Source organism: Mytilus californianus, unplaced genomic scaffold (genome assembly GCF_021869535.1).
Source record: "Mytilus californianus isolate M0D057914Y unplaced genomic scaffold, xbMytCali1.0.p SCAF_7, whole genome shotgun sequence".
Classification (NCBI taxonomy): Eukaryota; Metazoa; Mollusca; class Bivalvia; order Mytilida; family Mytilidae; genus Mytilus; species Mytilus californianus.
In genome coordinates, this window is record NW_026262723.1 from 57,681,000 (window position 1) to 57,707,466 (window position 26,467).

At 30.9% G+C, this 26,467-nt stretch overlaps 2 protein-coding genes across 3 annotated transcripts in view; one reads left to right on the forward strand and one right to left on the reverse strand.

Annotated features, from left to right (window-relative positions):
* LOC127707831 (zinc finger CCHC domain-containing protein 7-like) overlaps positions 1-9,220 on the reverse strand; it is a 52,578-nt gene extending 43,358 nt beyond the window's left edge. For both annotated transcript variants that reach the window (XM_052212584.1, XM_052212583.1), the window contains exons 1-3: positions 9,081-9,220; positions 1,712-2,336; positions 529-662 (exon numbers count right to left, since the gene is read on the reverse strand). In XM_052212584.1, the coding sequence (XP_052068544.1) occupies positions 529-662; positions 1,712-2,333 (756 nt within the window). In that variant the 5' untranslated portion in view covers positions 2,334-2,336; positions 9,081-9,220. The remainder of the gene's footprint in view (positions 1-528; positions 663-1,711; positions 2,337-9,080) is intronic.
* Positions 9,221-9,315: 95 nt separating this feature from the next.
* Positions 9,316-26,467, forward strand: part of LOC127707830 (tetratricopeptide repeat protein 30A-like) — a 55,308-nt gene continuing 38,156 nt past the window's right edge. The window contains exons 1-4 of the mRNA XM_052212582.1: positions 9,316-9,440; positions 17,342-17,407; positions 18,843-19,052; positions 21,477-21,533. Coding sequence (XP_052068542.1) covers positions 9,387-9,440; positions 17,342-17,407; positions 18,843-19,052; positions 21,477-21,533 — 387 coding nt within the window. The 5' untranslated portion in view covers positions 9,316-9,386. The remainder of the gene's footprint in view (positions 9,441-17,341; positions 17,408-18,842; positions 19,053-21,476; positions 21,534-26,467) is intronic.

Below are 26,467 nucleotides of genomic sequence, written 5' to 3' on the forward strand. Positions count from 1 at the left end.
CATCATCACATAGTTAACATGTTATCTATGATCACAATATAGTAAAACCAGAAAACAAGGAAATATGACCAGATGATTGAATTTTAACCAAGTAGAACCAGTCCAGAGAAAATAAAGAACATATTAAGAAAAGTTTAAAACACTTATTATTATTAAAGAATTAGAAAAATAAGTACATGTATATACAAATTACATGTAAATTTCATATTAAAGTAATATATGAGTCTATTAAAGGTATCCTTGTCAAATTCGTTAGGTATTTTGTACTTAATCAAAGTTTTAACTTTGTACAACTACATACTGTGGATTCATTATTATTCATTGGATACCAATTTTCGTGGATTTCGCAGTTACCTGGGAACACGAATTCCAATGTCAAACGAATTACAAATTTTCTATAGGAATTTATGAAGACTTTGTCAAAACCACCAAATCAAATATCCACGAAAATTCAAGTTTTCCTCAATCCACGAAAATTGGTACCCACGAAAAATAAATGAATCCACAGTAATATAAATCATACTTTACCTTAGGTTGGGGACAGACTTTAGATAAATGTCCCTTTTCATTACAATTATGACATCTTACTGAAGATGATTTGTAATATCTACCCAACAAAGGGTTACCAACAAATCTGTCTTGATCAATTATTGTCCATTTGTCTGAAAATTAAAAAAAATGACATCATTAAAAAGATTCATCATGTAACATGAGTAATAAACAGTGGTAACATAATAAAATAAATTTTTTTCTTCAAAAATCGATTTGTAAATCAAAATAATGAGGCTAATTTGCCCCCTGCATTTATATTTTCCCACAATTCTTTTAATGACTATTACATGTAGCTGTCTTCCTTAAATTTGCAGTTTTTTGTTGATATTTAGTCAAAACATCCAATGTTTTTTTTTTCAAAAAAATTCTGATCTTGTATGTTCTGACAAAGTGACACCCGGTTGCTGTTTTGACTAATTGATATCTTAAAATGAACAATTTTTTTAGTCTTAGTTGTTATGGGCTTTGAACTAGCTTTCAGTAACTGAGAGTGTTCTCAGATCTGTACTTTGTGTTTTGTTAGTTTTTTTGTGCTTTGTTTCGATCTGATGAGTTAACATGGTTAAGCCCTTTTCAACTGATTTTAATAGTTTGCTTATGTTGAACAGAACTGTTACACCACTGTCCCAGGTTAGGGGAAGGTTTGATATTGTATAAGCCTGTATGGTTACCTCTAGATGTCTTTTGGTTTTTGTGTTGTTAGGTAGCTGTCTTATTGACTTTATACCCAAACATCTCCTTAACCTTTTACTCAGACATCTATAAAACTTGGAAAATCTTAAAACAAAGATGTATCAGCAAAAGAAATAAAAAAGACACATAATTCTAATTAAAAATTGAAAAAAGAATATTGTTGGCCAAGAATCATACAATGTATGTTTGGTAGGTGAATAAGATTATTCCAATGATTGCTCTTGAAATTCTTTGGAGAATTTTTTACCATCAACATGATAAACATTGACTTTTCAAAACCAGCAGAAGGCCACTTTAAGAGTGAGTCACTTTGACAAATACCTATTTATTTAATACTGTTGATCTTTTTTACTTTAATTTTCTCTAATATTTATATGCAAACTTTTAACTTACAAGATACATGTAATTGTATACATTGTAGATGGATTTCATGAAATCATGTGAATACATTTAAATCTTTTTTTACCTGCTTCATCTTGTTCTCCAATATTCCTGACTGTCAGATTATCTAACATGGTTCTCTGACTGTGATCTACATTGAGGACAATGTCACCCATGTCATCACAACTCTCATCTAACATCATACAATCACTGTCAATGTCAAGGTCAATGTCAGAACTATCAATCTCTATGCCTTTATCAGAACTTATACTTATTGCATCTGTATCTGTTTGGGAATAGATATGAATCACTTCTTCTTTCTTTCCTTTTGCATTTCTTTTCAATTCTTCAAACGAGTCTGTTAATAATCTCTTTTTCTTGGACTTTTTTCTCTTAGAAGGTGAACTGTCTGTACCTGATGATATCGTTATACAACTGTCATTAATTGATGATCTAATTGTCAATTTCTCATCCTCTAACATTGCTTCACTCTGTTTCAATACTCCATTTTCTGAACATTGAAAGATGAAGTGTTTTTCATCTTCTTCCTTCACATCATCTTGACAGTAATGGATCTGAGCATACAATGCCTGTTCAATTTCTTCCCGATCTGACTCACTACAATGGTTGTCATCAACAAATTCATGTTCACTTTCTGAGCCTTTAAAACCATCATCTTCCAACTGGTCATAACCACAGGCAAACATTTTCTATAAATTAAAGACACCAAAAATTAAAGTGAAATATTTCTAGCAAGATCAACAAATTACAAAATAAACAATAATACATCTTCAGCTCTTTTCAAATTTCAGCATTTTTATACTTTGATGCAGGGTAAACATTAGCTAAAATTTGAACTGTTGCACAAACCATATAATAGATACAGTACCATTTAAACGGATCGATTCGAGATCGTTTTTTTCCGATTTCCATGTTTTTCGGAGTCACACCGCATACCGCGGATTATACTCCCAATTTCCTCCAAAGTTTATATTGCAGTAAGAATATGATATATGAAAAAAAAGATAAAAATATTTCAATAGAACACTTTTGTTTGGTAAAATACTTCCAAATTTTTTTGTTCTAGATATGCAATTAAAAAAAAGTGGGGAATGTGTCCATGGGACACAGATGATGCCCCCGCTTGCATTATGCCATATCACATAAAGTTATAAAGTTATAAAGGGACATAACTGAAGAACAGTAAAAGTGACGCTACCCAAATTTGTACTTGATCTGAGTTTTGGGGTGATAAGCACAGCTAAACAAGATTTGCTCACTTATGACTTGTTGCTGAGTAACCAAGCTAAAACGTGTATTAAATCTGATGTATCTAAATTTATATTTTATTTTGAAAAGGTGCTTTATTATTTTTGGTAACCATATATAAAAAATGGGCTTTCCCTTATTTTAACAGAGCTCTTTAATTCAGTATGATATCTATGTCTTAGAAACATAATTCCCCATTTAATCATACAATATTTTATAAAAGAATAGAAATCTATACACAGAGAATAACAATTTGCTAAGCACATATGAGTAGCGGCATAATTATATTAATTTACATAATATGTATAAACAATAAAATTCAGATTTGGAAAGGCCAGACATGTCCTTTCTAGAATATATGATATTCGTAACGAATGCTACATCCATTTATCAGACTATTCAAAAAGAGAGGCGAAAGATACCAAAGGGACATTCTAACTCATAAGTCGAAAATAAACTGACAACGCCATGACGAAAAAAAAAGAAAAAAGACCAAAAGACAAACAACAGTATACAAAATACAATTAACATCATGAACATAGCAAACTTAAGACTGAGCAACGCAAAACTCAACATAAACTGGGGATGATCTCAAGTGTCTTACAGTATTATCAGATATATTTTTATATGTGTATATATATATATATATATATATATATATATATATATATATATATATATGTTTCTGGTATGGTGTAATAGGGATCATGGTAAAATTGTATTTGATTCTGATGTCAATATTTACGAAATATGTGTTTTCGTGTAATTGAATACATGGAAATGTAGAATAAAGCACTATATTACAATAAGAAGTAACACAAATATATACAAAAACACAATTATTTCATAAATACTGAACTATGAAAAAATACACTTTTCAATGTGAAGCAGATTTCAAATAGTTTCCATGCATTTGATGTGATTCTACTTTTAGAAAAATATCATAAAATATTTTAATCATATATTGTATTATATTCACATGATACTGGTATATCCTGAACATGCATGAAATATTTGCCACTGGACATTAAGCAATCTCCAACCATCAATTGTTTTATTATGTTAATTTCTAATACAAAAGAGATCAGCAACACATAGAGTTGCCTTCATTTTGACTAATACAAGTAACAAAAATAGTTTTGGGTACACTTAAACGCCAATTTTAAACTGGTTGTAAATTGATAGACCCTTAATTAATTTTTGTTTTTATAACACTTAATCTGTTATATTTTATTCAACCTATGCCAACATTTTTTCATAAAATTTTATACCTAAATTTCAAAATGATGGCATAGGTTGAATGAACCCCTCCAAAGATTCTCTCCCAACACCGCGTGGCTGTTAATAAAAAATGGTTTATTGCCCATCGGATGTTCTAAAAATAACGACATGTGACAACATAATCAGATTAGCCAGATTATTTACCCATGTACATCTAATCGATCTTGATTGCACCTGTGTGCTTTAAAAACATGGTATTAAAATTTTAACAAATGTTTTCCTTTCTTTGAAAGATAAAGATGTGACATTATCATTCAGCATAAGATAATTATTCTTATATGTTTTTGCCCCATGTCATTGTCATTTGAAATAAAACGTACAAACGAATAAAAATATGAAGAAAATACTTATTTTGTATTTCTATTATAGTTCGGTCAGGTCATACTTTGTGTTCTTTCAACAAAGACGATTTTACCACAATTAGAATCTTTTATGACTTACTCAGTAAGCAATTTCCAGTGCATATTTATTTTGCAATGTAAAAATATTATGTTTCACTACCTCGGTACATGACCGACTTGAATTATTTGAATTCCGAAAAGAAACTGTTAAGTGACAACTCTGTTGAACAAAGGGAATAAGTTTTGTATGCATGCCCTTTATTCATAAAAACAAAACACTGAGAGAAATTCCCCGCCCAGGCACAACACAACATTCACAACTTCATTAATTATATGGAAAAAAATCATGCGTTTATCTCTGTTATTGATCTTTAATTATTTAAAATAAAATTGGATGAGCGCAATCCGTAATTTACTGCTCGTTAAAAGTCCTTGGCGAAATGAAAAAAATGAATTATTTCAACAATTACTATAGTAAAAAATCAAATATATATATGAAAAATATTAAAATGAAATTATATCGTGTACCCAGATGCTACAAGAAAAAAATATGTGAAAAAATAAGTGGACAGGATTTTAACGATCTACACATTTTCACAGAGGATCTCTACCAACGCCCAACTTAACGACATGCACAGGTTTTCATCTACAATAAATTTATATTGTTGACCATGGACGTATAACTAATGTTCCGGTCTACGTCCTGTTTTGACTGATAAAACATAAAAAATAAAATAGTTAAAGAAGATGTGTTCGTTTATTCGGAAAAGGATTATATTTTAGATTCCTGTTAATCAATTGTAAAAGGACCTTCTAGAGCCTCAATACTAACGCACAAAAATGTCAATCATTAATACAAAGCAACTTTAAAAACCTGAATGAATTTTCCCGCCATATAAAAATCTTGTGCTGTGGATAAAATTGATGTCAGCTATTTATAGCATTTAATATTGTGAGCGAAGTCAAGTTCAAGTTCAACCACACACTGTTGATCACTGAGATGTGTATCGTGGAATTGTCTTCCCACGGCAAATTAATTTCTTTTAAAATCTTTAAAGATGACTGTCCAAAATACAACACACAAGTTTACATTCATTGTGCATAAATAAATATTATGCAAAGACGAGTTAATGCAGCTATGGAAGTATTCCTGTTGTAGCCGAAATGTATTATTATCCTAAAGTAATGCCAACAAATCGTAAAAAGAAAATGCCGTAGACTTATTAAGCATAACGAATGGTGAATAATATTTTCTTTTTTACTTGCATATACAAAACTTTGAGACACATAATTTTCTTTAAACTGCTCACATTTAATCAGCGGTAGTTTCCGTTTATTTTTACACAAGTATGTCCCTTTTCGTAAATAAAATATTAATTTACGGATGAAAAAAACAAGGTCAAAATCAAGTATAGTTTTTTTATAAAACTTTAATGCAATTGAAAGAATTAACAACAACATTTTGCTTTTAAATCTTTTATTTGTTTCAAGCAATTAGATAATCGATTCTTAAAAAGAAAATGCCATAGACTTATTAAGCATAACAAATGGTGAATAATATTTTCTTTTTTACTTGTCATGCTTGTATATAAAACTTTGAGACACGTAATTTTCTTTAAAATGCTCACATTTATTCAGCTTTGAAGTAGAATTTCGCGTTTTTTTCACATTTTCCACAAAATTTTATAAACCTTTTTCAGTAATGTCCGTTTTTTTTTAAACAAGCAAGTCCATTTAGGTAAAGATATTTTTAGATTCGCAAGCAAGAAATACGAAAATATTTTAACTTATCTTTAACACAAAAATTAAACTTAACCAATATAAAAAGGCGTTTAAAATTAAACACTTGTTTGACACTTAAACTGGCACAGTAAACCGGAAATATAATTGTTTATTACATCAGGTAATCCAATTACAATGTACCCTATCAGTCGTGTGCCGGCATAGATTAAAGTTGGATTAGGGCAAGTAATTCCTCGGTGTTGGGAGTGAGCTGGCTATCACAATTAACATTTACGTGATTTTGGGAGAAATTACTCTTAAATTCCTCCCAACATTTTGGGAGGAATATCAGAGTTTCTCGGAGTGACTTCAAAATTTTCCTCAGTGTAGGGTGTGGGAGAGCTGGTCTGTTTGAATGGTACTGTAGACCCTTAGAATTAATATGCTCCATAAAAGGGCATAAATTGTAATAGCATCGATTTGAGCATTACCACTACATTGTAACACGCTCTAAGACCTTCAACAACATATGGTGACCAATAAAACCCTTTCATTCCTTTTCCAGATTTTTCTTATTAAAACATCATAAAATAGCCTTTTAACCTATTTTCATTCTTCTTCTTTATTTCAGTCAATGTTTTGGCGTAAACAGTTTTTTAATTGTGTTAAAAAAATATATATATCAGTCAGGGATATAACTCTATAGGGTTATTACAGAAAATAACTTGCATGTGTTATTACAGATACTTTCATGAGTTGTCTACTCTTTAATCCTTAAATTTTCTAAATCTGTAATAACATATGTTTGTTATTTGTAAAATAAATCATAAATATTTTGATTTTTAGTAGGCTCTAGGGAACTCTTGAAACTTTGCGCAGAAACTAAATGCATAGCCTTGATATCTAATTTTTGAATTAAATTAATACATTTTTCATTAACCAGGGAATATCAATGAGACAAGGCTTTTAAGGAATAAACTTAGCAGTAATAACAAGGCTTAGTTATTAAAGGCATTTAACTTGTTATATAAGACACTTGGGAATTACTGGGAAGCTTGTGCAGAACCTCATTACATGTTCTGATCATTATTTCTTACAATAAATTAAAATACATTGTAATTAAGCATGATGAATGTCTGAACAAATGCTTAGGAGTGATGCAGAGGAGCTGTAATAACACCCGTTAGTTATTATAGGCATATTTTTTCTGTAATAACATAGGTGTACTATGCATGATTGGCAAGCTATGAACTGTTATATCTTTCTATAGTTAAGTATACAGAAAGACAATAGTAATATCAATAGAACCTGTATACATTTTAACAAAACTAATGATGTATATTGTCCCTTTGAAACATGTAACATACACATGTTATCACAGTTCTTTTATTTTTTAGTCCACAATAACAAATGTATGTTATTTTTCTGTAATAACCCTATAGAGTTATATATCCTTGACTGTATATATGGATGGAATTTTCTTGGCTTTCTGTTGTTTAACTGTTATCCAATGAAAAAAAAGCTTTAAACAATTTGGATTGCGACATAAACTGTTGTTCGAGGGAAACAACTGAAATTTACTCTTAATGAATTTTAAGTACTGAAATCGTCAAATCCATGGTGTACAAGAGGTAACTTTTCATGCTCTTGATATTCATCTATAGGAAAGCATTTGTTTCAATGAATAAAATTGTTAATTACCTGAAAATGCACACTAGAAAAAATTAAAGAAAACTCCCATGTTTTCACAAAATTTACATCAAAACTAATGTTTTGGTAGACTGATGATGAGCTAATTGGCCTTTTTTCCTTTGCACTGATGCGAACATCAATCAACAGTGATCAATCAATCAATCTTTTCATTTGCATGATTCTTGGAACTTATTACTGAACAGTAAAAACTAGTAGCTAGACTACCACAAATGGACATTGAATCCTTGTGAAATATCATGATCAGGAGCAATTTAATTGCACACTTCAATGACATGTATCAAATTTTATAATTGTAATGGTCTGACTACTTAGACCCCTAAAATTGTTTATGAATTATCAAATTAAATGAAATGTTGGCCATAAAAAATGTTGATTTCATCCAACATGTCCAACATGTCCAAAGGGAAAAACTTGAAATGATATAATTAATAGGTGAATCACGAATCTATCTTAAAGTATGATAGAGCATTATAAATATACAATGGAAATTGCACCAAAATGTATCTCCAAAAAAGGGCAGGGTGTCAGGAAAATGTGGAAGGGCTCCATACGATACCTCTGCAAAACCTCCCATAGACATTAAAAATAATCATGTGAATAGACCACTTTCAAGTTCTGTCTTTCAACAGAAAAATTTGTCAATTATGCACGCCTTTATGACATCATTTACCAGATAGAGGGGACCGCCTGTATCCCTGTACTATTAAAGTTTATCAAGCATCTTTGGATTGTCATGATGCAGGATAAACTAGAAATACTGTTTGTTCCGTAGGTACTTAATCACAATTCCCAATTCCCATATGACAGCAGTGTGGATTATCAACTATAAGAATCTAATTTGCCAAATACTTCCTGCAATATACTTTTTTTTTTAACCGATCGCTCAACAACTGAACAAGTGAAGGAAGTGACGATGCCCATAAACGCACCAATGATGTTCACTAAATCCAAAGTTTTTGACAACGAACTCGAATTTCGAAAGTGGTTTATTAAGAGAAGATTTTAAATCTACCTGTCACTGACACTCATCGATCTTCGACCGACAGAATTTGTACTATTTGTAGTCTTGTAAATTGTCATTATTTTGAATGAACGTATATTGAAATAAGATTTGATAAAATGGCTTACACTAGCTTTACTAATCAAAGGCGTCAAATCATAGTGAAATTTGTTTAACGGTAAGTTAACAATAACATGCTCCAGATGATTGCCAAATCCAAATCCCCCAAATCCTGTTTTGCATGGTCAAAAAGTTTCTTTTCGATGACGGTGGTAGTTTTATTAATGATTAAACGTAGAAATGACTAAGATTTAAAATACGACCTCAATCTTTTAAATGCTTTTTATAAACAATAATTTTGCATAAAGCGTCTATTTGATTGAGACTTGCATTCCAATCTTGAGTTTGAGTTAGTTTACATTGGATACAGGAATATGGCTCATCTTCAGCTGAAAGAAGGCGAATATACCTCAACAATTTATGGATTGGTAATTCTTTGCGTTATTATTTCACTTTTGTAAATGATAGTTTTTAACAGTCAGAGTCAGATACGTATATCTAGAAATTTAGTTATTTTAAAATTCCTGACAGATTGGGCACAACCGACTAAATATATATATTTTATATGAAGAACAGAATAACTATTCATTGCTATCACAGTTTCTCTTATGGTTGTGGCCTGTTATCTATTTCTTGCATGAAGAGATATTTCTCTATCACACTGCACTGAGTTGATTAACAAAAAAAGCAGAATAGTTGATATTATACATAAATTTCGGAATAAATGGGACACATTGAGTATCAAAGTATGTTGACTTACCCTCATTGAAAAAACATCTCTGCAGTCACTCACTTTTTTATTTTTCCAATAATATTGTTCCTATAGTTAAACTTGATATTAAACATGTTAAATAGTGAATTTGAAACAAAGCCTTGTAAAATAAATCTTAGTTTACCGTCTAAATTTGTATACATGTATATATGAATGCATGTCGTTTCGTAACCTGGTCATTTCGTACCTGGTCGATTCGTAACTGCGTTGTTTTGTAACTGAGACGTTTCGTACCTGGTGTAATTATATATGGTTATATAAAGTGTTAGTTTAAAAATTGATTGAAACAGTTAAAGTTATTATTTAAAAATGATCAAATTGTTCATCTTATAATAACAATATTGTAATATTTTTAATTTAAAACTTTCTTAAATCTTTTTTATTATTGGCTAATTGGCTAATTGGTAATTACGCTCGGTGACAACTTTAATGGTTTTATGACAACAAGAGAGAGGTTCCGAAAGCCAAGATGGAGGTTGGTTAAATCTAGCTCCGGTAAAAAGTATAGTAAACACCTTTTTTCGGGCTTAAATGTACGGTAAAGGTTAATATGACCATCCTGTGGACCCCGGCCCCGGGTAGCTTGAAATCCTGATACCCGTATTACTGCTGGAAACAAAGATATAAAGGAGTTATCATCAAAATTTTCTAGTTTGACCTTTAACCTCACAGAGAAACAGTCACAACACTATAGGATTCAAAAAAAGTGCTCACAACAACTCGTTATATTACCAAAAGCGTGAACTGTCCTCTACTATTAACATTGACCTTTAATTATAACGCTAGCGGTACAACACTCGTTGTTATTGATTATAGATATATTAATATTAATTTCAAGATGTCGCTTGAGGAAACTTCAAAACTATTGACGGAAAGTCAAAAGATTTTTAACGAGAGTGATGATGTTAGTATAAATACACCAGTGATGCTGAACATGCTTCTCCGTATTGTTTCATCTATTGACGGCAGATTGAAATCTATCGAAACATCAGTTGAGTCCGTCAAAGATTTGAGGAAGGACCTTCTCCTCATGTCCTCGCAGGTTAGAGAACTTGAAACTTCGGTTACAGATATTGTTAAGTCGCAAAAGCAGATAGAGACTAGTTGCCAAGTGCTAAGCGATCTGTTTGATGATGTCAAGGATAAAAGCAACAAACGAGACGAGGTGATCAGTCAACATGCGGCCCAGCTGATCAAGCACTCAGATGAAATAAAAAAAGTCAACAATGATTCCGAAAAAATGTCGCGCAAAATAAAAAATCTTGAAAAACAGTTAGAAAACACCAAATCGAACACACAACAACATGATACAAGTAGAATACAAACTTTGCAAAATACTGTTCTAGATCTTCAATGTCGTTCTATGAAGAACAATTTAATATTCAAAAATTTGGAAGAACAACATACGGAAGATGTCGAGCAAAAACTCCGTAGTTTCATTTATGAACAATTAGGTATAGAACACGATATCGAATTTGGTAACGTTCACCGATTCGGTAAACGCTCTAGGAACAATCCGAGGCCTATCGTGGCGCGTTTTCTATACCACAATGACCTTAAGATGGTGCTGGATAATGCCAGATGGCTAAAAAAGACACCATACAGTATTCACCAACAGTTTCCGAGTGAAATAGAAGAATGTCGTAGGAAGTTATATCCTATACAGAAGGAAGCCAAATATTCGGGTAAACATGCTGTACTTGTCCGTGATAAACTCTTTATAGACGGCAAACAATATATCCTTGATGAAAGCTTGGAACATGTGGATATGAGAAATGGTAACCCTAGAAGTGATAATTCTAACAGTTACCGCGATTCCCTTTTGACCACGCCAAAAGATACGGACAGGCCTTACAAAAGGATGAGACGCTCAGATTCATCCCCACCAATAAATGGCAATGGCGCCTAGCATAGCCATGGAGTAAAATATACTACTGAATTTATTGACAATGTAATATATGAAAATACCCATAGTTGTTTATCTGAAAATATAAACTGTATTGCTCATTCATTACTTGAAAATGACAATATACTTGTACATCTTAAAGATCAAAACACACAGGTTAAACCTAATGAAAATGTTGACCAGTGTGAAAATAGACGATCATGTGACATAGACAAAAGGTCGTACTTTGAATTGTGTAATGATTTGAATGTAACAGACCATTTTACTGCAGTTGAATTATACAATTTATTTTCAGAAATCATTGCTAATTTCTATTCAGATTTTTTAAATGATGATTTAAATGACAGAGAGTTAAATAGTTCATATTCCTATGACACTAGTGGTCGTTCACCGAGTGTAAATAGTACCTATAATAGTAATCATGTCATTAATGATGTTAACATTTTATGTCTGAACTGTTGTGGCATAAAGTCCAGAATGCAATATCCAGAATTTGAAAATATAATTAAAACGCACGATATCGTATGTTTTGTTGAGACGAAAACGGACGATATTGATGTCATAAATTTTCCTGGTTTTCACTTTAAAATGAAAAACAGAAAAACGGTGACTAGCAGACGGTCAGGAGGTATTATAGTTGGTTATACGGAAAATTTAAAGAACATGATAGAAATTAAAGAAACAGATTGTAAATATGTTCTGTGGTTTCAAGTTAACGGGAAAGTTTTTAATTTAGATAAACCCGTTATTTTTGGCGTTGTTTACATTCCTCCGGAATATACTAAGTATTCATCAGATGAAGCGATAAATCAGATTGAACAAGAATACTTACGCTTTTCAAATTATTCAAATTATATATGCCTTTTAGGCGACTTTAATGCCAGAACAGGTTGTGATGATGATTTTGTAATTATAGATGAAAATGAACATGGTGATAATAATTTATCTGATTTTATCGAAAATCCCGTTAATGCTCTTAGAGATCTCTCTTTCCCTATTAATCGTGTAAATATGGATAAAGGAAAAAATAGATATGGAAATATGCTGTTGAATTTTTGTAAAGGTAACGGCGTTTTCATACTAAATGGGAGGATGGGACGGGATCAAAATATTGGGCGATTTACCTGTCGCAATGCCAGTGTCGTTGATTATTGTATTAGCAGTCCTGGACTTCTAAAATCATTTAAGGACTTTGAGGTTTTAGATTCAAGTAAATTATTATCAGATGTTCATAACCCTCTTTCTGTCACTTTTTATTGTAATAAAAACTTGGCAGACGACCATGCAGAAAATGTTGATTGTAATAGTCACTATAATACTTTTAAGAAAATAAATAGATGGGATTCTGAAAAGATAAAAGATTTTCAAAATAATATTGATGTTGAAAAAATTGTAGAATTAGAACACAAACTTTGTAATATTGATTTGAACGATGTTAATAAAAATGTAGTTAATTCATTTATAGGTGATTTATGTAACATTTTTGTCAGGTGTGGGCAAGCAACTTTTGGTATCTCTACCGTAAAACGGAATAAAAAAAAGGGAGAAAGTGGAAATCAAAATAAACCCTGGTTTGATGTGGAATGTAAATTTGCACGCCAAAACTACAGAAAATTAAAGAGACGATTTAAGTCGAAAAATAGTTGCCAAAACCATTTGGACATGTTAAATGCCGAAAAAGTTTATAAAAAGGTTCTCGATAACAAAAACAGAAAATATAGATATGATCTTACAAACAAAATTCAAAATTTGCGTGGCAACAACCCGAAAGAATTTTGGAAAATTCTGAATCAAGGAAAGATGAAAAAGCAACCCGATATTGATATAGGAAAATTACACGATTTTTTCAAAAACTTGAACGCTGCACCGGAAGATGATCAAACTGTGCGTTTTCCCGACATTGATCCCATGCAAAGTGAGCAGCTAAATGAACATATAAATTCGCCTTTTTCACAAGATGAAATTCTTCAGTGCATTAAGAAACTGAAGAATGACAAAGCTTGTGGAGAAGACGAAATTATAAATGAATACATAAAATCCACATCAAGCCATTTTATATGTATTTATGAGAAACTTTTTAATATTATATTCGATAAAGGCATAATTCCACAAAGTTGGCTAATTGGTACTATTAAACCTGTATATAAAAATAAAGGCGACTCTAAAGATCCAAAGAACTATAGACCAATCACTATTGTTAGTTGCCTGGGAAAACTATTTACTGGAATACTAAATAAAAGACTAAATGATTTTTCAGATGAATTTATTATCATACAAGAAAACCAGAGTGGTTTTCGTCAAAAGTATTCTACTACAGATAATATGTTTACCTTATATTCTTTTTTTGAACTGTTGAAATGTAAGAAGAAGAAATTATATTGTGCCTTTGTAGATTTTGAGAAGGCATTTGACACTGTATGGCGAGATGGTTTGTTTTATAAAATGCTATTGAATAATATAAATGGTAAGATGTATAATGTTATATTGAATATGTACAGTGATATTAAATCTCGTATATCATATAATAATTGTAATTCGGAATACTTTGCTTGTGAAAATGGTGTAAGACAAGGGGAAAACTTATCACTTTTCCTATTTTCTTTATTTTTGAATGACTTAGAAAATTTCTTAGTCAGTAAAAATATCACAGGACTTAAAACTATTTCAGAAGATCTGGAAAGAGAATTAGAAATATATTTAAAGTTTTTTATTATATTGTATGCAGATGACACGGTATTGCTGGCCGAATCAGCACAGGACCTGCAGACTCAACTCAATGCCTTTCATGATTATTGTAAGGTTTGGAAATTGAAGGTAAACGTTGACAAAACCAAAGCTTTAGTGTTTGGTTTTGGACGTTTGCCAAAAAATCTCAGATTTTCTTACAATGACACTAACATTGAGATAGTAAAGCAGTTTAACTATTTGGGAATTATTTTTACTAAAACAGGGAATTTTAATATGACAAAAAAACATTTATCCGATAAGGCCTTAAAAGCCATGTACGAAGTCCTGAAAATGGGGAGGATGTATCAGCTTTCCATAAAATGTCAGCTAGATCTTTTTGACAAAATTGTCAAGCCCATTCTGTTGTATGGGTGCGAAGTATGGGGTTTTAGTAATAATGAGGTATTAGAAAAGATACATTTAAAATTCTGTAAATTACTTTTAAATCTGAAATCCTCAACACCAAATTATATGGTTTACGGGGAACTAGGTCGCCATCCGGTTGACATAGATATAAAAGTTCGAGTAGTATTATTTTGGGCAAATTTGATTTACGGCAAACAAGCAAAGTTTTCCTTTATATTGTATCAACTTTCTCGCCATATGAACGCTCATTATAATATGCAGACTAAATGGATTCTATTTGTCAAAAAAATATTTCAAGATTGTGGTTTTTCATATATATGGGAAACACAAAATTATATAGATAAAGATTGGTTAAAAACTGTTATACAGCAAAGATTATTAGACCAGTTTCTTCAGAATTGGAATTCCCTTATTCAAAATTCGTCAAAAGCTATAAACTACAAAATTTTTTAGAAAAACTTGGAATTTGAGGAATATTTTAATATTTTGGACTTTAAAGATGCCGTTGTTCTTTGTCGATTTAGAACGACTAATAATAAATTGCCGATTGAAACAGGAAGGTGGCAAAACGTATTGAGAGAAAACCGTGTTTGCCATCAATGTAACAATCGACAAATCGGTGACGAATATCACTATATATTTGAATGTACTTTTTTCGATCAAAAACGTACAGAGTATTTATCCTCCTATTTTGTACAACGACATAATACATCTAAATTCTCGGAACTTATGTCGAGTACACGGAAACCAGTCCTGAAGAAACTTTGTTTATTTATAAAAAATGTTAATACTTTTGTTTGTCCTCCTGGCTAGTGACTTCTGTAACCTCTCTCCTTGTTTTGTATATATTGTAAATAGTTATTGTTGTTATCTCTGTACTGATGTAATGCATTGGCTTTATGAGAAATAAAGATATAGACAACTAATGACTGGTAATAAAAAGTAATTACAGTAGGTGTAAAGTGATTAAGTAGATTAATGGCACACGACCTGAGAAAAATAATAATTCTCCTTTTTTTTTCACTTTTACATGCGCATAACCCTCCTCCTTTTTCACCCGACTGGGGACCGGCGTTGGCGGAGTTCAAAGTTTTTTTTTTTTTTTAAGAACACTTTATCTTATTCTATTCTTTTTCTTTCTTTCAGATACATCACTATGTTGTCCTTTATTTGCATGTTTATACTGGCATAAAGCCTGATCAGTTTTTCATCCGTTCACTTAATGGTATAATAGCATTTTTTTTTACTCCTTTTCATTCATCTATAAACGCCAAATATGTCACTAACAGTAGATAAGCCCAAAGTACTTGTGATCAGTCACAGTTTCATCCGAAGACTGGAAAATTGGATGTTAAGAACGCAATCCGACTTATCAAGTTCTGTCCAAACAAAGCTTCACGGGGTAGGCGGGAGAAAAGTACAGTCATTGAGACATTTAAATAGAAGATAAATAAAGAACTAAGCAACATAAAGATGAGTGGTGTCAAGTATTGGAGACATCAAAGCACGTGGCTGAAGACTAAATACTTTGATAAAGACGGGGTACATATAAATGCAAAACCGTGTACTTGTAAAGTGTAAAATTATGTGCAATCAATTATTTAATAAATAAATATAGATATATATATATACATCAATAAGTCTTTTTGTTATTTTTTACGTAATCTACGACTCATATTGTTATTATATATTGATATAAGGTTACAAAACGTCTCAGGTACGAAACGACCTAGTAAGTTACGAATCGACTAGTTACGAAACGACCAGGTTACGAAACGGCCTGCACCCATTTCTATATGTAGAAAATTACATCAGGTGTGAAAATTTGTTGAATAATTAAAATTGGCATGCTTTAGGTGTGCATGAAATCATGCTTAATTACAGACGCATTGTGTTTACTGTTAGGAATATAAAGTTTAACACTCGAATGTTTCTGATGATTATCATGATTATCATGACATTAATTATAGGGAAAAAAAGTTCAACTTGAAAAAATTGTAAATAACGTTTTTCAATAACAAATGTTTATTTATTATTTTATCATTAGATCAATGGTAAAATACAAAATTACAATTCAGTTTACCATTAAACTTAGTAAATGATATATAAAAATTCTACAAAAAAGTAGGTACATGTAGAAGTACAAGTTGGTAAAACAATGTAAGATAGATCTTGCCAAAGTGATTAAATATCCTTCAAATGTAGACAAGTCTAAGGCATGATGTTAACAGCAGCTACAGTGATGTCAACAATGTGTAAGTTTGTGATTACAAATGTAGGTCAATGATATTTGGTTTGAAGTATACATGTATTAGCATCTCTCATTGGTCCTATTGATAAATGGTCCTCAGCCCCCTCAGTCATGTTCTATTGACTTTGAAGCATTTTGCTTAGTTTTCATGTTAAATTTTGTGATTGGTTTAGTTTAATTGGAACCACTTATGGTAAGTCAATGATATTTGGTAAGCAAAGAATTTTTTTCAGGGCAGAAGGATAAATTTTAAAATTTACATGATGCCTTCATGTAACTTACATGAAATGTATTTACTTTCTTTTAGGTAAAAGATCAAAGATACAATGATGCAGTCCAGATTCTTAATAATCAACTACAAAGTCATCAGAAAGTAAGTATTATGTTTGCAGTCTTTGAAATAGTCTGAATGTCAGAATGCTGTCTTGTTTTGCAAAAATGCAATATTTTTGTTATTTTGCATTGCAGTACTTGTACATGTATATGCAATGAGTTATGTGTACAACCTGCTGCTGAAGCATAATGGTAATTGTAAAGTTAAAGAAGGTAATCAGGTGGTGTTGTGGCTAGACAGGATGATGCCTCAACAAGTTGTTTCAGCATGGTGAAACAACTGGTATTTTTTTTAGCAGATTTGTCCAGATGCCAATAGACTCTTTTCATATTTCAGACTTTTGATTCTGGAGTATATAATTTTCAACAGTTCACCTGCTCTGTGGTAGGACATTCTGGTACTTAGTCAAGAAAGATCAACTTAAAAAAAGCAAAATCAAGCTTACTATAGGTGCAATTTGGGGAAAAAATTCACTATTTTATGTTTTCTTTACACGACAAAATGATAAAATAAAAAGTTAATCTTTGCTCCAAATTGCACTGATTGTAAGCTTGGTTTCACTACTCTTAGTTGCTCTTGACCGAGTACCAGAATTTCCTACCACAGGGTACAAATGTAGTTAAAACAGGAGCGAACATCCTTAAGAAATAACTTGAAACAATCTTGATATTGCAGTTGCCTCATTCATTTTGTTGTCATTCTACATGTTCTATCTTAAGTCTTTACAAGTATGCTATAAAATATATTTATTAAAAAAAAAATCAAGAGAAGTTTGTCCGTTTTATGTATGTTAAATTATTTAAAAAAGTATGTTTGTTTTCAGGTGAATCTGGAGGTCCCTACCTTCCCAGCCACATCGATTTTCATGGAATTTTCGTCCCTTAACTGAAATCAAAATTTTAAAACCTTCTTTAACATTGTTACATGCATATGTTTAAGTATCTTTAAAAAGAATCCAAAACAGAAAATCAAATATTATTATGAAAAATTTAATTGTTTAAGTAACTTATGATCTTTTTAACTTAACGGAAGATTAAGAGTTTGGATGATGTACACTCATTCTTTTAAAGAACTTACTGGTAGATCAAATGAAGGAAACGTTGGTAACTAAAGGTTTTTTTTCATTTACTTTGTAGGTTTAGACACCATAGACTTTTTTTTAGTATTGTCAATCCTTTACTTTTTTATGTGTGGATACATTTAAAAAAGTAATGATTATCAATCCCAAGGATTATTTTCATTAAATTTTTTAGGGGAGACAAATCTGATTTCAAAACATTAACTTGTCTGCATAAAAAATGTAATGTTTTTCTTTAGATGGTTATTACTTTACCTGGATTTCACAGGGAATGTTGGAGCCAAAGATTTAGTACATTGTATACTATTGAAATTTGAAAAAAAATACAAAATCTGAAAATCACATACACAAATTCGTACCCAAAAAATTTAGCTGATCTTGTGCTTTATTTTTCAGTCAAGAGCAGCCTTGTCGTTGTTGGGATATTGCTATTTCCAAATGCAGGATTTCGTTAATGCTTCAGACTGCTATGAACAGTTGAGTATAATGCACCCAGAAGTTGAAGATTATAAACTGTATTATTCACAGTCACTACACAAGGCTTGTTTGTATCAGGAGGCCATGAAAGTTGCCTGTCAGATAGACAATCCAGAGTACCAAGGCAAGGTAAGATTTCATCAACCATATTTCTTCATTTCTAAGCAACAAATGATATAATTTTATAGAACACAAACAGTTTGTACTGTATGTTTGATACACATCATTTCCATTAACAGAAAAACTCTTTACTATATACTGATTTCTGACATTATTTAAATGTTTTATTTGCTAACTTGGTCCCTGCAATTTTGTACTTACAAGTTTATTGTGCCCACTTTACATCATTATACATGTACATGTTTCAAGCATCTGTCTGTTTTCTGATGCACATTATATATTCAATTCTACCTACAGAAAATAATTGATTTTTTTCATTTATCCCATTTTTAAAACTGTGACATGGAAATTATCCCTATAAAGATTATGATCCCTTTGCTCACGGTACTGACGTAGATTTTAAGCCAAAAAAACTCACAAATAACGTTGTCTTTAACCAAATACCTTGACTTAACAATAATCATTGGAATCAACCATAATTACACTCAATTTTAAGTATAACTGTCCATTATATAAACATCTATCATCTTCGCTTCGTTTACTTTAGTTGTAAATAACTGAAACATCTCTCTTTTTTTTTTTATTTGATTGAGGTTACAAGAAGTAAAATTACATTCATCCTCATTTCATTGTTTAAATGTTTTGAAAAAGCATTAGGAAAAATAATAATATGAATGGATTTGATATAGATTTATTTCTTGCTGTAATAATATTTTATTCTCAAAGGATTCAAAAGCAATCGCTAAAAAGAAACTAATGGTGAGGTTCATAATTTTACAGTTCTTTATGTTTGTTATATTTATTGTTTTGTTAAACTTTTTTTGATAGTTTACTGTACCAATTGACATTGTTAAATCAATCTGATTAAATTACAGATCCTGCTTATAAAGATCTGACAATGCTTCATTCTACTTTCTGTTTCAAAGATTTTTCTGGATCTTCTGGTTTTATCGTAGTGATACATGTACATACCTTCAAAAATTTCATTTTCCTATCAAAGGTCGGTGGTTTTCTCCAGGCACTCTGGCTTCCTCCACCAATAAAAACTGGCCGCCACGAAATAGCCCAAAAGCGGTGCTTAAAAGTGGCGTTAAAACACCAAAATCAAAATCAAATCAAAAATTTCAAGGCAGTAATATCATTGGTTGATGCAATAATTACTAGAAATGAAAGTAGAATGGAGTGTTGTAAGAACCTTGTTAGCAAAGCTTGGACACAGGATCTTATTTTAATCAGATTGATTGTTAAATATGAATAAATTGTACAAGAAAGAATCATATTACCTATAGATGTTAATTAATAATTAGTGTTTATATGAATAATTCATCACTTATCATTATCATCTCATCTGCCACAAATGTCAATGAAGGCCAAACGCATAGTTTGTATGCATTTTCATGTACGTAGCTGTAACAGCAGAAATGTATAAAGCTTGATATTTCAGAAAGCACATGATCTTTAGTATTTAGGATTATATGTCTGTCATTGTGTCTGTCATGTCTGTCTGTAATGGATGATTTGATATATATTGAGCTCATTTTCATTGTTAATTGTTTGAAGTGGGGTATTTAGGTGATAATGTCAGTTTCTCATGCTTCTTTCAATTCAAAAAGTTAAGATCTTGATGTTTTAACCAGTCCCAATAAATTCTAAAAGTTATAAGATGTATACAATTATTTACACTATTTTATTTTCTTTAACCATGTTTACAATAACACTGTGGTCAGCACAATTCTGGCCTTGTTTGTTCATCAGTTGACCATCTCTGACGACTTGAAAATTGGTATTTGCTGCTTAGCCTCTAATGACACATTATTTAGGAGTAAGAGCAGAAGACTGGTTGGGCTGGTGTTGGATTAAAGTCTTTGAATGTATAGGATGTCTTCCTGCAGATTTTTACCTTGTGAAATAGCCATTTAAAAAATCTAGCTCAGCATGTTGATTTAGTACAAAGCAGGGTTTATATTCATATCACAATCACTTTATATACATCAAGTATTTGTGACTGGGCATTAAATCCCAATCAATCATCATCTTACCATGTTTACTGATTTTGAAATTCATAGAGAAAATATTTTCCTCTTTTCATCGATCTCTTATCCCTTTCAAACTGAAAAAGAAAATATTGTGCTGTCATTATTTTTCGTAGGATACCGATTTTTGAGGATTTCATGGGTATAGGTCAAATGATGTACACATTTTCCATTAGCTTGTATACAGCATCATTTAGCAAAACCAATCAAATATCCACAAAGAATTTAATTCTTTCTCAATCCAAAAATTTTTCCTCAATCAATGAAAATTAGAATTTTGTATCCACAAAAAATAAATCAATTCATAGTAAACTACCTTGAAGTATTACTGTTCATTTTTGCAAAACCGTCTCAACACAATAAATGTAAATTTAGAATTTTTATCAATTGCCTTTTTCAGATCACTAAATTACAAGCTGCTATCAAATATGGTGAGGAAGATTTACCTGGAGCTAAGGTGAGTACAGTTATTCATTTTATTGATATGAAGATTTTAGTTGTTTACCTTGCAGAGTTATGGGAACTTCCAAACATTATTGATAATGAAATATGACAAAAAAGACATGCAGCATATTCTTATTCTATTCACCAAGTCTTGTCCTATTCTGTTTTTGATAGTGCATGATGAAATGTGTGTGTTTTACAGTAACAATACTTACCTCAAAATAGTAGTAGTGTGATATTTTTGTATATATACAATGTAGTAACAGGTTTTTATGACCACGAATGCATATTGATTTTATGTTCCCGTCTAGTTCATCTACTTTATAACAGAATTACATATGTTTTGAACATTTCATGAAAATTGTATTTGTGCACACAATGTTTTGCCATGCATACAGAATTTAATACAAAGTTGTGTATGTAAAATTGTATCTGATCAAGCTTGCTTTTCACCATTTGCTCACATAGATACCTTTCACAGAATTGAAACCCTGGCATTGAAGAAAATATATTTGTCAACATTTTATGTGCTCCTGTTAGAGGAATTTATCTAATACTGTCACATCTCGTTTTCTGTAACATTGTGATATGGGAGATAACTCTGAGTCGAAATCTAAAAATGACAATAAAAATGAATATTTCAAGCATTGAAACTTGAAATAAATATGCAGTAGCAATAGGAATTAAAAAAAGATCAGATTTTTTAAAAGTGCTTGTATTGTGCTACATGTATGTACTTATTCTGAATTCCATGCAGTAATATAAAGTCCAAGCAAAAGGTGGGAAGTTGGGAAAAAATTGTGTTGAAAAAAAAAAAAGTAAATTTAAACAAAAGAGGTCAAAGTTCACCATTGGACATATAAGTCATCATCATTATTAAGCTTCATATTCATAAGTCATCATTAGTTCATTGATAAGTATAAGTGTTACCAGAATCCAATGGTAGCAGACCTCAGTAGTATAAGAAACTTGAAAGTATATATAGCTATCTATTTTAAGGTGAAAAGTATGCAAGGTGCAAAAGATTTTTTTCTTGGCAAATACTAAGATATTATCAATTTATGCTTCTATGTTATTGATTCATATTTTGGTCAAACCAGTAAATAGACAAAAATTGAAATTTGAAAATTTGAGATTTTACATTTACATCAATAATTAGAAATTAGTTATAACCCTGTGTTGCATGGGAAATAATCCTGTTCAAACATGTTAACATGTATAAACATTCTTGTAATATTGCCTGAGGGTATGATCATCATATAAATAAAAAAAATTGACCTTGTTAGGCCTATGACTGAGTGTTTGTAAATGAAAGTATAGATACAGTACATGTTGTTAGAGGAGACTGTAAATGATGTTTACAGTTTAATTTGAGGCCACCCTTAAAAAATTCTTTGTTTGATGTTGCCTACCCATGCCTTGTAGGGTTGGGTAAGGTCATAGGAAGTTGGGATTGTATTTTTTTGGCCAACACCATAATTTACATGTTTTAGACAAAAAAACTGACGTTAAGAGGAGGAAAAAATCTTTTTAAAAAATTTAAACTGAGTTGTGTTATTAATTTTTTAGGGTAGGCTGCTTTTTAAGTGGGTAGTTAGGCATCATCAGACAATCTAAATTTTATTTTTGATCTGATACATATATTCCATTTTGCATAAGTTGTATCATTAGATGTTCAGGAATTTAAAAAAAAAACATACAAAGAAAAACAATGCATATAATTGCTGAGATCTATTAGAATGAATTTGTTTTATAATCTTGTATTTCATTTTTACTTCCTTTGAACAGTAAAATTTAAAAAAAAAAGCTGATTTAGTGCTTTTTGGGCTTCTTTTGATAACAGGGCTTTCATTGCATTTTGATAGTATTATATAGTTTTCTTTTTTATGCTTGTGTGACGATAAGTTGAATTGGAGTTTGGAGAAACAACTTATTATCTTCCCTCTCTCAGCCCTCTGTCTATGAATACAGGCTTTTCTCTCTTTATAACTCCTATTACAGTTGTTGTGCTTAAAAACTTTAATTTGTTAGTACTTAATCACTGGATACCATGTGGATATTACATCTGGGACTGATAATCCACCACAGGCAGGAAGATTCAGTGGTAGTGAAAATTCAGAGAACATTTCTGCTATTCATGATTGTTAATTAAAAGCATATACAATGTCTATCATAACTTATGATGGATAATTAATATATATTACAAAAGGTTAAGAAACTTTTAAACACAGATACTTTTATGCCCTGCTATTGAATTGTAAATAGTCACATCCATGAGTATTTTCTGTCATTCTGAAATATAGCAGTTGTCTTCACTTTGTCTTTATTGCCTTTGCTGCAGATCGTTTGTCACATTTTGTATGTACAATGTGGTTGTATGACCAATTTTGTGTCCCCTTCTAATTTATCTACTAACTTTTGAATAATTGTACCCGATATATTTTGAAAATTTCATGAAAATTATATTTGGGGGTCTCTTTTTTGCCATGCCTGCATTTTTTGGTTCATAGTTGTTTATGAGGTGTAACAGATCTAGTTAGTAATTCACTCAGATAGACCCATCATCATATAGTCATGATAGTATTGAGAGAACTTTTATCTATAAACTTATTTTGAATAAGATATATTTGTCTACATATATATTATGTGGTACTCCTTGAGGGAGATTTTTGTTAAACTGTCACATCCAAGTTTTCTGTAACATTTAGATATGGGAGATAACTCTAAGTGAAACTTTAAAATAAAAAACAAAATGAAGTTTTAAAGCATTGGATCTTTGAAATTGAGAGATTGGAGATGAAATTGGGGGAATAAATAAAAAAAGAATTACAGGGTTATAAAAAGGGGTTGGTTTGTGATAAAAGCAGGGAATAATTTCATTCATGTACATGATGTATATGTGTGGTATTAAAAAAAAATTATTATGACATGAAAAAATTGTAATTTGAACAAAAGAGGTCAAAGTTCACCATTGGAGAGATAAGTCTTCATTAACATTAAGCTTCATATTCATATAAGTCATCATTAGTTCATACATAAGTACAAGTTTAACCAGAATCCAATGGTAGCAGACCTCAGTAGGATAAGAAACTTGGCAGTATATATAGCTGTCTATTTTAAGGTGATCAGAAAACAGAGGTATGAAAAGAAAATATTCTTGGCAAATACTAAAATATAATCATTCAAGCTTCTGTGCTTAAGATTCAGACTTTGGTCAAAGCAGTTATAAGGCACAAGGGGAAATTTGAAAATTTAAAAGTTAACATTTACAGCAATATTAAGAAACTTGTTTTAACCCTGTGTTGCATGGGAAATAACCCTGTTCAAACTTGTTTACATGTATATAAACATTCTTGTAATATTGCCTGAGTGTTATGATCTCCATATTAATAAAAGAATACTGTTACTTCAATGTTTGGCCTGTGACTGATTATTGTGAATGAAAAATATAGATACTGTATTTGTCATTCATGAAGATTGTACTACTATATTTAAAAAAAAATTATTGATAAATTTATTTCATTTTAATTTGTTTCAAAATCAAATGGTGTAGCAAGTTAAAGTGAACAAAAAACATAAAATAAAAAAAAACATGTAATAGTTCTTTTTTCTTTCATCATTATTTTTATAGAAACTAAAAAACTGGCAAGCATGATACAATTTTCATACATTTTTTTCCTCCCGTTTTGAAGGAGTATGTGGTGCTCAATCTTTAGTTTTCTATGTAGCGTTTGTGGATTTGTTTTATTTCATGTTAGAACACTAAAATACTGCATAGTTATGAAATTTTAATGTTAATGTTTTCACATTTATTCCACAGTCTGTATGTAGAACAACTATAATTAGGAAGATTAAAAACTTCATGATTTTTTCCAACCTATTTTCAGTGGTGATTTCCAATGTTAGATTTTCAAAAGTCATTAATGAACATTTTTAGCTCACCGTTCCGAACGGTGAGCTTTTGCCATCATTTGGCGTCTGTCGTCGTCCGTCATCGTCCGTCTGGTGTAAACTATTTCAAACATCTTCTCCTCTGAAACTACTACACCAATTCCAACCAAACTTAAGCTGAATGATGCTCAGGGTATCTAGAATAAAGTTTGAGTTTTATTTACTGTTTCGTCAAATAACATGGCCGCCATGGCTAAAAATAGAACATAGGGGTAAAATGCAGTTTTTGGCTTATATCTTAAAAACCAAAGCATTTAGAGCAAATTTGACATGGTGTTAAAGTGTTCATTAGGTGAAGTTCTATCAGCCCTGAAATTTTCAGTTGAATCTGATAACCCATTGTTGGGTTGCTGCCACTAAATTGGTAATTTTAAGGAAATTTTGCAGTTTTTGGTTATTATCTTGAATATTATTAATGATAAAGATAAACTGTGAACAGCAAAAATGTTCAGCAAGGTAAGATCTACAAATAAGTTCAATGATCAAAATTGTCAATTGACCCCTTAAGGAGTTATTGCCCTTTAAGGACAATTTTACACAATTTGTTTATCATGTTTTCTAACTTTTAAAAAATCTTCTTCTCTGAAACTACTGAACCAATTCCAACCAAACTTAAGCTGAATGATTCTAAGGGTATCTAGAATAAAGTTTGGGTTCATTTTCTGTTTTGTAAAAAAACATGGCCGCCATGGCTAAAAATAGAACGTAGGGGTAAAATACAATTTTTGGCTTATATCTCAAAAACCAAAGCATTTAGAGCTAATCTGATGAGAGGTAAAAATGTTTATTAGGCCAAGCTCTGTCAGCCCTGAAATTTTCAGATGAATATAACAACACATTGTTGGATTGCTGCCACTTAATTGGTAATTCTAAGGAAATTTTGCAGATTTTGGTTATTATCTTGAATATTATTAATGATAAAGATAAACTGTAAACAGCAAAAATGTTCAGCAAAGTAAGATCTACAAATAAGTTCGTATGATCAAAATTGTCAAT